Genomic DNA, 15,801 nt, shown 5'->3' with positions numbered 1-15,801 from the left:
GAAGTAAACAAGCAGGTGGAGAGGAGCATCAGATCCGACAAACATAAGTATGTGGGAGATCTAGTAATGACGGCAGAAAAGGCTGAAAGAGAAGGAAACATGAGACACTTGTATGATACAACAAAGAAACTCTCTGGAAATCACCGTAAACCGGAGCGACCAGTGAAAAGCAAGGATGGCAAGATAATCACCAACATCGAAAACCAGCGAAACAGGTAGGTAGGACACTTCAAAGAACTCTTGAATCGACCAGCTCCACTGAACCCACCCAACATCGAAGAAGCACCCTCGAACCTCTCAATCGATGTCAGCCCACCAGCAATCGAAGAGATCAGCATGGCCATCAGACGAATTATTATTATTATTAGAAGCTTTATTCAACATTATATTTTTGGTACAACATAGAATTTTCAGCATAAAATATTTCAACAAGTTTCCTTTTCTTATACCTTGATCGATTGTGACGATAAATTTTGAATGATGACCAGTTAGATGTTAGGAGTTCGGTAATCCACATTTGATTAATGTTCATTCGTTTCAATGCATATTGCCGGCCACCATGATGTCGCTGATTGTACCTTTTTGTATCCCGTATAACGAAAGGTTGTAAACTTTTCATAAACGCGCCTGAATAGATTGTGAGCACAATCGACGTAATGATGTGCTAAAACAAACAACAAAACAGATAACTTGATGGAATATCGAGATCGGAGGAACAGGTAGCCCAGATATTCAAGCAGGCCGCCGCTTCAAGAGTGGCAGAGCGGCAGGACCAGACAACATTCCAGCAGCGGCACTAAAAGCAGACGTGGCAGTAACTGAAAGGGTACTCCACATTCTCTTCAGCAAGATTTGGGATGAAGAACAAGTACCAACAGACTGGAAAGAAGGACACCTCATAAAAATACCAAAGATAGACAATTTCAGCAAGTGTGATAACTATAAGGGCATCACTCTTCCTCCAATACCAGGAAAAGTCTTCAACAGGGTATTGTTAAACAGGATGAAGGACTGCGTAGACGCCCAACTTCGTGACCAACAGGCAGGATTCCGTAAGGATAGATCGTGTACAGACCAAATCGCAACTCTACGGATCGTTGTGGAACAATCAATTGAATGGAATTCATCACTACATCAACTTCATTGACTACGATAGAGCATTTAATAGCGTGGATAGGACAACACTATGGAAGCTTCTCTGACACTACGGCGTGCCTGAGAAGATAGTCAGCATCATACAGAATTCCTATGATGGATTAAACTGCAAAATTGTGCATGGAGGACAATTGACAGACTCGTTCGAGGTATAGACCGGTGTCAGGCAAGGTTGGTTACTCTCACCCTTTCTCTTTCTTCTGGTGATTGACTGAATCATGAAAACGTCAACATCTGGGGTAAGGATGGGATACAGTAGACAGCTAGGATACAGCTGAATAATCTAAACTTTGCAGATGATCTGGCTCTTCTATCGCACACACAACAGCAAATGCAGGAGGAGACGACCAGTGTAGCAGCAGTAGGTCTCAACGTATACAAAGGGAAAAGCGAGATTCTCCAATACAACACACCATGCACCAATCGAATCACACTTAATGGAGGGGATTTCGCAGATGTAAACAAACCAGATTCCAGTAGATAAAGAAATCAGAAAGTGGATAGGACACACATTGAAGAAAGCATCAAACTGCGTCACAAGGCAAGCCCTCACGTGGAATCCTCAAAGCCAGGAGAAGAGTAAGAACAAAGAACATATGACGCGTGGAAATGGAGACAGATATGAGAACAATGAACAAAAATTGGACAGATCTGGAAAGGAAGGCCTAGGACAGAGTGGATTGAAGAATTCATAATGATTTTCAGTAAAATGATACACTAATTTTTCGATTTTTTTCAAATAATAAAGTCGTTTACTCTATATAAAATATTTACAATTAGTTAAAATCAGATATAGGGTTTTGTAGAGATTGTAGTAATTTAATAATTGAATTCATGATCACCATGGAAAACCTGGAAGTATTCGATAATTTTCTATAGTGATCTAGTTTTAATCAACTCATGAATTCAACTATTAAATTAGTTAATCTATATAATTAAGTTCTATATTTTATTAAATATAAATCAATAAATAATTAACCCAACCTAGATCAATTGTCTATAAACTAAATCAGATGACCTTGTTTTGACCAATCATATTAATTTAAACTAGTAAATTATTAGATTTGAAAAAAACAAACAAACAAACAAAATTAATCAATTAAAACATTCGATTTAAAATTATTAATTTAATTATATTTTAAATGTATATTTTATACATGACATGAACCTAATTAAAACAATTATGTATAATTCAATGATCGGTTTATATATCTTAAAAAATCAAATATCATTATAATAATAAATGATGTTTAATTTTATTCAATATTTCTTTTTAATATTTTATAATTTCATTTATATTTCAACTGTATTATCATATCAAAATATAGAAACAAAATGGATACCATTAATTGGGAATTGGATAATTTCTAATCAAACTATATCAAAACAAATTTATACAAAATTTGGTATAGATAGTTATAGTACACAATGGATAATTGATAATAATAATAATCCTTTCATTGATGATAATGATGTAAAATTAAGATGGATAGCACATGATAATTGGACATTTACTAAGATTTTTATCATTGAACAATTCAATTTCAATAATACTATAGAATTATATATAGATGGTATAGATACATTTTGTGAGATCATTTTAAATAATCATTTATTAGGAGTTACAGAGAATAGTTTTTTATCATATACATGGAAAATTAATCATTTATTAAACTTAAAACGAATAAATATATTAGAAATAAAATGTATATCAACTGTATTAATGGCAAAGAAAAAAGCGGAACTAATGAAAGTTAGAAAAAAATCGATTCCACCACCATTTTGTTGGCCATTTAGATTTCATGGTGAATGTCATATAAATCTTGTTAGGACAACACAATCAATATTTGGTTGGGATTGGGGATTAACTTTACCTATTCAAGGATTATGGACATTACCTCAGTTGGTGGTTTCACCGTCAGGTTTAAGATTCGGTGAAAGATTTAAATTCTATGCTTATTCACAGCATGATCAATTTAAATTATGGAGTGCTGAAATTGATGTAGAAATTGTAGTCAATATGCCGTCATACAATCGTCTATCAAAAGCATGTATCTATTCATATATCGAAGAATTAAATGTATTTGGAAGAAAGTGTTTTGGAATGGAAAATGAAATGATCACTATGGAGGTGTTACGTAATCAATCAAAAGTTAAATTATGGTGGCCTATTGGTACGGAGACTGGACCATATCTTTATACATTAGTACTCTACTTAACAGTTGGTTTCAACAAGATTGTTGATAAAAAAGAATATTCAATAGGTTTTCGTGAAGTGGAGTTAATTGAGGTATGTTTTTATTTACGATTCGTGTATGATGACTGAATTATTCAATCAAAGTTGATTTATCAGTATAGGGTTGTGGAGATTATCGAGTTTTAATTAAGACCATGAACCAATCCATGTTAAACCACCACTGAAAACCCAGAAGTACTTGATGGCCGTTTCATTCTAGTATGAGACTCCTCAACAGTGCGCATCTACGATCCCTCACACGGGACTCGAACCCAGTGCTTTAGGTCTTGCTCGACAATGTCCAACCTCTTATTTTGCGAATCGGTTTGAAGAAGCAAAGACAGCTATAGTAGTAGACGGCTTCAACTGATGGGATTTAAAAAGAACAAAATCATTTGATTGTTACGCATCATCAACTAGTCAAAAAATCACTAATAACTAAAAACTTTCTACAGTCTAGATGATGGTAAGTCAATAGTATAATAACTATTTTTAGTCTCTAACCCCTGTACTACTAAGCTATGAATATTTCTTTCATATCTACTGTGAAAGAGCTGCCTTTTTATCATACTACTACGTGGAATAATTTGTAAGCCAAATCGATTGAGTCAACTGAGGAAATCGATTCGCAGACTAAGCTCGAGAGCCAGCTTTATGTGTACCGATAGCTCAGTAGATAAAGAAGTGAATAAAATGTGGCATATTATTATTCATAATGGTTACTTAACTAAGGTCAGTCTGTGATGTGATCTATAAGATCGAATTATCTCCACAAATCTCTCGTACGCGAGAAAATAATCCGAAGGATATAGAAAATTAAGCAAGTATAATAACAGAGGCTTATGATATAAAATCATAATATTACTGTTTAAATTAAGGAAAGTAGTAAAACGCATTATGCAGAGGTAATACTAGTTCATGGAACTAAATGAGTGATTTATATACTGCGAATAACTCATCAGGGCAATGAGAATGTTTGTGAATGAATACCTGCGAATTAAATGTATCTTTTGCTTTTAAATTCACTAACCGATTATTGGTTAGTAAGCAGTTACGTTTTGTATAGGCTTTGATATTAGTTGAACTCTACCAATGACGTTTACGATGTAGTGGATAAACTAAGTGGCTTGAAACGGTGTTGAACATTTTTCGATGTTTAATGGTTGAAGGGGATCAGCAAGAAATCTGAAGCGCAATTTTCATGCTAGTTGATACTCATTACAAAAGTGTTTTTAAGATCTTGAAGAATTTGATAGTTTTTCAGTAACCACAAAGTGAGTTGCAGCAGTTCCAATTCATAGATGTTACCGCAGCTCAATTTTTCAAGAAGCCGATTATTGATCGAATAGATTATTAGTACGGAACGTATGTCTATGACATATTAATCTAAACGAAATCTTATAACTGTATTCTACTTCTTCAGGATACTATTCAGTGTGTTTACTTCTGAGGTACACATCACCTAACTTATATTTAAATGTTGTGATTATGTTGGGTATCTTTCAGTTGTTTACAACTTTAAAGAAGAATTCAGCAAATGTAGAGTTGGTAAAGAAATTAGTGTTTTTATTATTCTGAATAAACATTACACTACGTATATGTATACCTTTATCGTAACAGGAGTTCGAAATAATAAAACCATACATTAATAAAACGAAAAATTATGGGTTTTGAAATCAGGAGTATAGTACATATGGAGTACAGCTTTTACAATTAAAAACAACTAGAATTGAAAAGGGTAAATTGTGAAATGAATGAAGTAATCACCATTCACACGTGAAACGTCAGAAACAGTAGTACAACTATGCACTATAATTTAATCAATGTCATTACCTACGGTCAGTATTTGATATCCCATTGTTCTATTAACTCAAGTATAATTTCAGAATTCAGCTACCATCGTACGTCCCCTTTATACTTTCGAATGACGTTCGACTACGTAAACTATGTGTTTACTCCGCGCAACTCTAATTATTTAAATACGTAAATATTGGTAGTGGGAAACTACCAGGCACTATTTCATAGATAAATGAAAATTAAAAAGCGATCATTACTAGACTTCGAATCGGAACTTGTTGATACTATAATAATTAAAAGTCATCAATTTGCACCAATCTGATCTTAGAAAAGTGTAATTTACGAATTCTTGTTGATACACATAGTTTTAGTTCATGTATCAGTGTTGATCTATCAATCATACATTGTAATCCTTATTATAAAATCCTGGATATAATAACTGAAGTGATTTTCCCATGCATTAAGTAATTAAAAAATAACTAGCCATATTTTTCAAGTAGATTAGTTTTAAAACTGTATGAAATAAATTTAAGGTAATTAAAATCTGTTCTTAATTGACAGGGAGTATTTGGATTCGTATCCCTTGGCTACTTATGAGTAGTTTAAGACCAAATATAAATAAAAAGGCGTGTAAAGGAATAACCAAAACAATGTTTAAATGGGTCGGTAGCAGTAGATTAGTAATTTTACGCAAACTTATCTCTGAAATAGAAAGAGTTTTCACGGTGACCAACTGTGCTGACTGTATTCGATCGGTTCTGCGTATAAATGCGATCTTTATGAATGAAATTAGGGTTAAGAGAATATTTACATTGTTGGAGGTGTGACATTTACTTAACTCGTGTTAAATTAATAAATTACCATTCATACAGGGAATGATTACATAGTATAGAAATATTGACAGATTTTACTCTATCGATTAAATAAACATTTATTTATTTAGTGTAATTGACAATCTGTGTACTACTCTGTAAGGTTGCATGAAAGTGTATGAAAACAATTGGATGTTAGCGCTCATGTAAAGTGAAGATTAGATTAAAAGGTTTTAGAATGACTATGAACTCCTGGTTAACATGCATTAAACAGCTAACCGAAGACATCGGTATTTCTAAAACGAAGCGGTGAACTCTAAACTTGTGCTACAACCTCACTACTTTGTGCCTTGAGATTAATGTGATCCATGGATTTCTACGAAATCAGTTGTAGAGTTTCTTTTTTTGTTAAGTATGTTTATCTAATTTATCCACTTCTTATTTCCACAGTAACTACCTGACGTTTGTATTCACCTTCTACTTTCCTATGCTATTTTAATATAATAATTAAGTACTATGATTCGTGAATGTTATATATAGGCCGGTATAAAGTTTTTTTGCTTTTGATATTGCATAGAATGAGTTCATTTATAATTACAAAAAATAAAAAAAATATACTGAGTTTACATTTTATATTGTATAATTTTAGGATTATGTGGATTCATCACACATTGAATTAGGTCGAACATTTTATTTTAAGATTAATGGTTTGCCAATATTCATAACAGGTGCTAATTGGATACCTGCAAGATATATGCCAGGTAGACAGTATATTTTAATGCATAATGTAACGAATGATCGTATTTGGTTAGAAAAACGACTTCTTCGTTCAGCAAGTCTATCAGGAATTAATTTAATAAGAATATGGGGTGGTGGACGTTATGAAGATGATGAATTTTACGAAGAAGCAGATAGGCTTGGTTTGATGATATGGCATGATATGATGTTTGCAGTAGCTACTTATCCAGATAAAGAAAGGTGAATTTTTTTTAGAAATCAATGAAAGATGCAATTAACTATTAAATAATTAGTTTCTTGGTTTTCAATAGTTGTCCAATCGTGATCCATATGTGATGCAATCTAAAAAATTCACAAATCTTCATAAAACTCTATCCTATTGATAATAATGTGGTCACAATTAACCAATTTAGAGAGCTGATTCCCTAAGTTCTGATAAGAAACTATGATTAACAAAGTTCAACCACAGTGGGTGTGAGATAGTTATTCTATAAAGATAATGGATGATAGTTGCCTAATATTGCTAATTTACTGAAGTTAGATATATACACTCTTATATACCGGCCCAGTAGTCCAGAGGTTAAGCTCTCTCCACGAGATTCGAAAGTTTCAGGCTCGATGTAGTTGTTCACTGAGGACGGATCCCATACTAAGACATAACAACTATCTAGTGCCCCCTGGTCTTCAGTAGTCACCTAACTAATACCAGTTCTATATCTAGTAAATTTCGAACAACATCAATTTAGCTGACATTACATTTTGGTTATTAATATTCATTTATTGTTCTGATAAAAAGCTTCTTTCTTCTAATTATTCTCATTATTAAAACGTTTGAACTTTTTGGAATTGTTTGAAGTGACTAGCGGGAGTCAGGAAGTATTCAGGGGGATATTTTATATCGTTATTGATTCACTTCAAGGTAGATATAGTAAAAAAAGAACACCACTGAATAAAGTTCTCTGTGTGAAGAAAGTTTTTTTGATGGTTCCGTAAATTTTTACTCATTATCATTTGATTTTCCACTGTCTGATGAAAATTGGATCAGAAGTGATCGAGTAATGAATTATTGCTAAGTAATATTGATTGATAGCTTATTGGATATTAGTATCATTTAGTAAAATTGATAGATGAATATAGCTGAATTGAGTTGTTAATGAATATAAATCAATGTATACTGTAGATAATTTCCAAAAAACTCATGAGATTAAATGATGCCTAATGTCATTTCCCGCTAATAGAAGCCAATATTTTTGAAGATTAAATAATAGTTGAGATGAACAGGAAAGAATTTCTTAAGTTATAAGTTTTATAAATTTGTTTAAGTCCCTTAAGAAATGTTATGGTGAATATGATGATAAAGTTTATTGAACTGGTACACATTGGTAAATTCAATGGTATAGAAGATATATGTATTTGATTATTATCAAAGATTCAGGGTATAAAACTTTAGTTCTAACAAATTTGAACAACACATATAAGCAAACAATTGTTTTCAATTAGATCGTCATCAGACTTTACTCTAATCTACATGAATATTCAGAAGAAAATGTTATACCAATCAAGTCTGTAAAAAATATCAATTTGAATTACACCTACTCTTATAACTATCGAGTTGTAAACTGTTTATAGGTAGTAATTCATTTTTGTATTGGTTGTATTGATTGAATCTTCCCATTGATGTTTAGGACTGAAGTTGATTAGTTTTATATTGGTATCCTTTGCGGATTTCCTCAATATTGCCTGAAATCACAAGGATTCTAAGCAGAGTTGGGTGGAGTGAACAACAACTTTGGGATGCAAACACATCCGGCTGATGAGTCCTAAATAAGACGAAACACGCCCTGGATTACACTGCTAGTCACCATCCATCTCTGTTTATATGTAATTTTAAAAATGGTAATTATTTGGTTGAACAGAAATGTAAATTTCTTTTCTATGTGACTTTTTTTCTATTAGAAATGACACTGTTGAAAAAGAAATCAGAAGGCAAATATCACGATTACACTATCATCCATCTATTATAGTTTGGTCGACAGATAATGAAGTGAAACAAGCTATTGCAAATGGTTGGTATGGTCCACCAATGGATTTAACATTATTAAGTATATTTAAATCTAGATTTGTCGAGTCAATATTTAATGTGATCAATGACGAAGAGAATGGTCGAAGTTCGGCCAGACGTTGGGAAGCTTCAAAATATAAACCTAGAAGATGTCTTATCTCTTCACCTGGTAATGGATATCTAACAGAGAAATTCAAAGGATTGGATCCGGACCCAGATGTAGGTAGTACCATGAATTTAGTTAACAAATAGTATTTACAATTTACAATAAAGTTTACGATATTTGACTTGATATCAGGTTTATACACGTAACTGTTTATAATAAAACAGGCAAATGTACCAACAGTATAAATGGTATTTTAGCTTAATTCACTCTAGGCATCATAGCCGGCACAACTTTACGAAAAAAAGTTTGACACATTTTCAAAATTATTTAGAGGGGTAAGTATAACTAGATTTGACAAAAATGAACGATTTCAAGTTTTTCCGAAGGTTAGTTGACTGAAGTTGGAAAGCATTACTAGGTAAAAGTTTTACCAGAATCACATACCCCAACCACTCATGATAAAGATTTATGAAATCTTTAATTCTAAATATTATATTATTAGTATTGACATTTAATATAACACCAAACTCTTCATCTTTAACTGGATCCGAAACAAATTTGTGAATTAGTTACAGTGCTAACTTACATTCACATACAATATACTAACTAAACCATTCTAGTTTTTTTATTTCATTGAAGTGTAAAGTACCTTTATAGTAATCAAGTTATTTAACGTTGACAGTCTGAATTGAATAAGGGTCGATTTAAAACCAAGTATATTATATCCTGGAACTATACAGATATTATAAAAGGAGGAAAGGATACTCTGTAGGTACTTTTCACAGAGATTTCACCAAAATTTTATTTATTTTTGGTGTTTGTATATGATGAATAAAATCTTGATAATAGATGTTCTAGTGAATTCATCGAGAAATAAGTCACTTATCGTTCGGTATGGCGATGCTGTTAAAAAGATGTAAACTAATCGGATCGGACTATCAGAAAAAACTACTCTAACTTTTTATCTGCAACCAGGTATAAAGTATTTGATTGATTGATGTTGAGATTATAGAAAATAACGTCATTTTCATTCTTTCTCCAGTTTATATCAATAACGAATTAGATGTTCATACTAAATCAGTCTCCTCAAATCTGGTGCATTATAGTAAATTTTCCAAGATAGTTGTAATGACAAGTCGTAATCTGTGAGATCAATTAAATTGGGATTGAAAACAAATATATATTCCAAATACATCAGATGTTATTTAATCGAGTCTCTATGTTTATGGTGGAGTACTGACTTAAATTGAGTTGACAGTAGTATTAGATCGATTTACGAGTCATAAATTTTTATTCTTAGTATTTTCCCAGACGTAGATTACAAAGGTGAATTTAAGGTAGTTTGATTAGTTGCTGATCATTCAGTTGTTGGATACTTCTTTGTAATCAAACTATGTTTCACGAATTGATTTCAACTGATAGATGACATAGCAGTGAATGAACACTCAGGCGGGGAAGACCAATATCTTCACAAAATATAAAAACCATACATTAAATACTTCATTTGCACATTTTCTATCAATTATCTCTTAAAAACTTCATCGTTCTTTCATTTCTATTGTTATTACGATTACTCTCTGTTTACATTCCTTTTCTTTCCAACTTGATCTTCTTAACCTTCTGCTACCGGGCACTCCACTTCTGATTAATTTTACATACTACTTATTCCTGTCAATATATGTAGCATTCACCATAGTATGATCAAACTATAAGTTAGCGAAAACTTTTCAAACTATACCATAGCGTGTGAGATATTTGATTTTAACTTCAGATGTTCACTGTCTAGTCGGTTAACATAAACAGTTTGTTGTTTACTCGTTTGTATAGATTTACAATCAATACTTTTAGTAACCAATCAATTATTTGAAGTCAATAATAATAATAATTTTATTGATTAAAATTCAGTAAGAGAGAACAGTGAAGTTTCATTTGAAAGTTCATTAATTGACGATTCGTAAGAAAGACCCAAGGTTATTTTATCATTGTTCATTGGTGAGATTTCTTAAGAAAAATAAGACAAGTATCACAACTTTTGGTACGTAATAATCACTGTTATATATATATATATATATATATATATATATATATATATATATTCGGTCTGTACTGCTAAAACGGGATTATGCAGACTATTTACAATCTAGTGACTAATACAAGAGATTATGAAATCGATTTAGAACGACGAAAGTATGGCAATCATTGCTGTTTTATTTAGTATGAAAGATAGTCATTGTATGAATATCGATGTTTAATTCTACGCAATACAAAATGATTAGTTTAACACTTACGTAACTATAATTTTGTAGAATTCAAATAATGTGGATTGATGACGGGATATACACAAACAATTTTGATAGTTAACTCTACTGACTACTCTTAAACTAGACTAAATAACACAGTACTAGAATTTCGTCAAACGTTGAAACAATCAATGTCTTTGGTTTCACCAACTGGAATATTTTGGCATTTGGAATTACGTTACTTGACTGACTTGTCAGTGTATTTCAAATTTTAAGTATAGACATGTGAAGATTATTGAGTTTCATTGAAATTGTGAACCGATCAGTATTGGACCACCGTTGAAAACCAGGAACTCATGTATGGCCGTTTCATCCTGGTGAAGGATTTACTAGCAGTGCGAAATCATGATTCCACACGCGGGAATCGAACCCAGAACCAGGAACATCTGTCTCGCGCGTAAGCACTGAACCTCTAGATCACTGAGCCGGGACCTAGAGGTGTTCATGTTTAACTTCAATCAATCCACAATATTACGCGATGATCTCCCACTGTATTTGGTGGAAGATTTGTGAATACATATAGATAAATTTGGGTATTTTTATTATTCTGCAGAACCCACTATATGGTGATATACATTATTACACGTATTCTGGTGATTTATGGTCAGAATCTAATTATGTACTAGGACGTTTTATATCAGAATTCGGCATACAATCTATTCCGTCTCCATTAGCTTGGGCCAGATCAATTTCAAATATATCGAATCCAAAACAATGGGATGTATTCGGTTCACTGATGGACCATAGACAACATCATCAATTAGGTCATCAAATGCTCAGATTAGCGCTTGAGTATATTACGGAACCAGCAAATAGACAAGATCCGATTCGTAATTACAGTCGGTAAGATGAATATTGAATTAATTTGTTTCACAGTTTGTTCAAAAGTGTATGTATAACTATATGAATCCTGTATAGTAAGGATTATCGAGTCAATTAGCATAAAGATTAACGAGCAATAAGCTCTAAAGAAAACAAGTTAACTTTAGTCAACTAAATATGTTATTTGCTGAGTTAATCCAATTTGTTGACCTAATTTATGCTAGAATGGGGTAATCTGTTATTTTTTTTATGTCCCTTCAAAAAAGAACATATTATTACTGATTACAGTTACTTTTCCTATTTTGTAGTATCTCGCCTATATATATATATATATATATATATATATATATATATATATATATATATAGGTTAAAAGGGCTAACTGAAAATATCTTCATTTATATCTTTGAATGAAAAAAAGGCTATAGGTTGGTTAATTATTAGTATTAAATGAAGCTAAGTCAATACTAATTGATAATAATATATAATTGAGAATTCATTATATTCTGTTTTTACAGTTCTACGTAGTACCCATTTTTGATCATTTCTAAAGATCAAATCTACGATTCAGAAATCAATTTAAGCTGCTATGAATCAAGGTTATCATATTAGATTTTTCAGTGTGAAACAAGAGTTTTGTCAGATTAATACTAGAATGATCTATGTTGAGAATAAGTAATAATTAAATATTTTGATTATGTACAGTTGTTTAGATAATAATCACTTAAGTATTTAATTGAGATCATTAACCGATTAATGTTAGACTATCATTTAAAACCTGGAAGCACTGGACGACCGTTTCGTCCTAGTAAGGGACTCCCCAGCAGTGCACGATCCCGCTTGCGCGATTCGAACCCAGGCCCTTCGGTTTCGCGCGCGAATGCTTAACCTACTGGACCACTGAGCCGGCATCTAATGGTGTTAATGTCTAACCTCAACCAATCCACGAAATCTTCGATTGTACTGAGGTGATTACTTGTCTCTATCCGACACGGATTAGCTCCACTGGTCACTAGAACTCCGAGAATGCCCTCACGAATCTAGTCACTAGTGATAATTATCAGTATAGGAGTTGTGGAGATTATTAAGTTTTTGATTATTTATTTATTTTAACACATAGATATTGGTACAAGGATGCACCAAATAGATATGCGCCACACAAATCTCATTTGATATGTGTGAGGGCTGTGATACTGCCAGGGTGCCCAAACCGAAGCAGGTGCTTTTCTTAGGGGGCCACATTTGCAGTCTTCGACCCAAAGGTCTGATCCACAAAGCAGTGGAGCATCGTAAGGAGATGCAGTCCCATGGAAGCCGTTGACCAACAATTGGTTCATACTCCATTTGTTCCCTCAGGATACTGGGGCCCATGTGCACCATTGGTTTTGAACCCGGTTAAAGCGCCGGACATTCGCTTTTCGTCCTCTCAATTTTGTAAACAGCACCCCCGCCACGAGAAGGCAATGAGTAGGACTTCCCTGACAGAAGCTATGTACGCGTGGTCATGTGAGAGCATTCCGAGAGGGAGAGTGGACTCTCCCCACTCTCAGCCATACCAAGGCATTTGTGGACAAGTTTTTAATTGAGATCTCTTAAGTAAATATACCGTTAATAGTTAAACTTAGCATATAATTAATAATGAAATGATTATTATTTATTTTAGATGGGCATATGTAAGTCAATTAAATCAACTCATGTGTTTACGTACTCAAATCAATTTATACATGAGGCATAAATGTCGATTAAAATTAACAAATTTTACAATTATATCAACTAATAAATTTATTACAATGGGTACAATATATTGGCAATTAAATGACATTTGGTCAACACCTAGTTGGTCAACTATAGATTCAGTTGGTCAATGGAAATTATCACATTATAATGCTATAAAAGAATATTATGATCTAACAAAATGGGGACGTATAGCTATACATCATAATAGTGAAATAATTGAAGCTGATTGGATACCAAATACAAATAATAATAATAACAATGATTTATTTCCTATTGAATTTGAATTAATTTGTTATACAATTTGGTCATTTATACCAACATATCGTGGAATTTTAAATATTTCTATTCAACATTTTATTCAATGTCCAATAAATATATTAAATAAATCTTTAAATGATTTAAATAATTTATGTCATTTTAATTATAGAAATGGTAGAATAATTCAAATTATTATAAGAAATAATTTACATTCTATAATATCTGATAGAAATTTATTATTATTAGATAAACCAATACAAATTAAAATATGGCCTAAAAATGCTGGAAAAACTTTACAAATTAAATCAATCAAATTATTGAATATAATGAATAATTTATTAAAAATTCAAAAAATGGCACCATTTTTAACTAATTATATTTATGAAATTATAATTGAATCCAAATCACCAGAATTATTTATTAATTTGAATATAGATCCAAGACTTGATGTAGAATTCTGGTTTTCAATAAATGGTTTTCATTTAATAAATGAAAATGAAAAAATAATACATTTATGTATATCAGGAAATAAAACAATTTCAATAGATGTATTAAAACAATATTTATGGATTGAATCACTTGCAACATTGAATATGAAAGAATTGTAACAAAAAATTTCTTTTGATAATTTACTTTTTATTATATTCTGGTTTAAAAATTATTTTTTCTTAAATGTTTTTAATTCAGCAATAGATTATATATGTCGTATGCTTTTATATATATTTTTGTAGTGGCTACTTACAAGTAGTTTGTTGATTAAAAGTAAAATGTTTTACTAGCATAGGGGTTGTGGAGATTATTAAGTTTTTGATTGAGATCATGAACCGATTGATGTTAGACTACCGTTGGAAACCTGGCAGCACTGGACGACCATTTCGTCCTATTTTCGGGTAGAGACAGGTATCTACCTCAGTACAATGGAAGTTGGTCGCGCAATTTCGTGGATTGGTTGATGTTAGACACTATTACCATTGGATGCTGGCTCAGTGGTCCAGTAGGTTAAGTGTTCGCGCACGAGACCGAAGGCCCTGGGTTTGGGTCTCGCGAGCGGGATCGTGGATGCGCACCGCTGAGGAGTCCCACAATAGGACGAAACGGTCGTCTAGTGCTTCCAAATGTGGTATAACATCAATCGGTTCATGATCTTAGTCATAAAATGTTTTACTGAAAAATTGTTATAAAACGGAGTAGACATAATCAGACAAACAGTCATAATAGATTCTAAGAGACAATTGTCTTTTGGTATTTATAATAATCATTCTTAAGGGAATGAAAGATCTGACAAGACAGATTTTTTAAAAGAGTAATTCACTTGAACAGTTAACCGATGAAAACTAGAGAACACCAAAATGGTTGTTTTGTACTAAATAAATAGGGTAGCCAAAATGAGAACCTGTTTAACATACGAAACACAGAGGAATCAAGTTTCACGAATAGTACACAATCACTCAAAGTCTGAGTTGAGACCCAATAAATCACTTATTATATAATACAATAATCTTGTTAAGAGATTTGAAATATATGCGTGTTTTATTTAGGGATGAAGAAACAATCGTAGTGATCTTTACGAAGCGTTTCACCTTTCTAAACTGGTTAATATCTACGGAATGGCTTTTAATTGAAATATCGAGACATATACCACATTTTTTCCATAAAAATATGGAGATTTTAGGAACAATCGAGTTTTGATAAAGTTGGACTAAAATATCGAATGACTTTGTCGCTACCATATGAATTAAATTTATTGACTGAATTTCGGTTATGAAGTAAATAACGAT

At 32.2% G+C, this 15,801-nt stretch overlaps 1 protein-coding gene across 1 annotated transcript; it reads left to right on the top strand.

Moving 5' to 3' along the window:
- Positions 1 to 2,290: 2,290 nt before the first annotated feature.
- Positions 2,291 to 14,631, top strand: MS3_00007819 (uncharacterized protein; the record flags this gene model as incomplete). Its single annotated transcript, XM_012941560.2, has 5 exons — positions 2,291 to 3,445; positions 6,650 to 6,978; positions 8,695 to 9,019; positions 11,760 to 12,049; positions 13,692 to 14,631. The coding sequence occupies exons 1-5, from the start codon at positions 2,399 to 2,401 to the stop codon at positions 14,629 to 14,631; spliced, it is 2,931 nt and encodes a 976-aa protein (XP_012797014.1). The 5' UTR covers positions 2,291 to 2,398.
- Positions 14,632 to 15,801: the final 1,170 nt, after the last annotated feature.

Source organism: Schistosoma haematobium, chromosome 4 (genome assembly GCF_000699445.3).
Source record: "Schistosoma haematobium chromosome 4, whole genome shotgun sequence".
In the NCBI taxonomy this organism is placed as follows: domain Eukaryota; kingdom Metazoa; phylum Platyhelminthes; class Trematoda; order Strigeidida; family Schistosomatidae; genus Schistosoma; species Schistosoma haematobium.
Note: the sequence above shows the minus strand (reverse complement) of the source record. Positions and strands in the feature narration are given on the sequence as shown.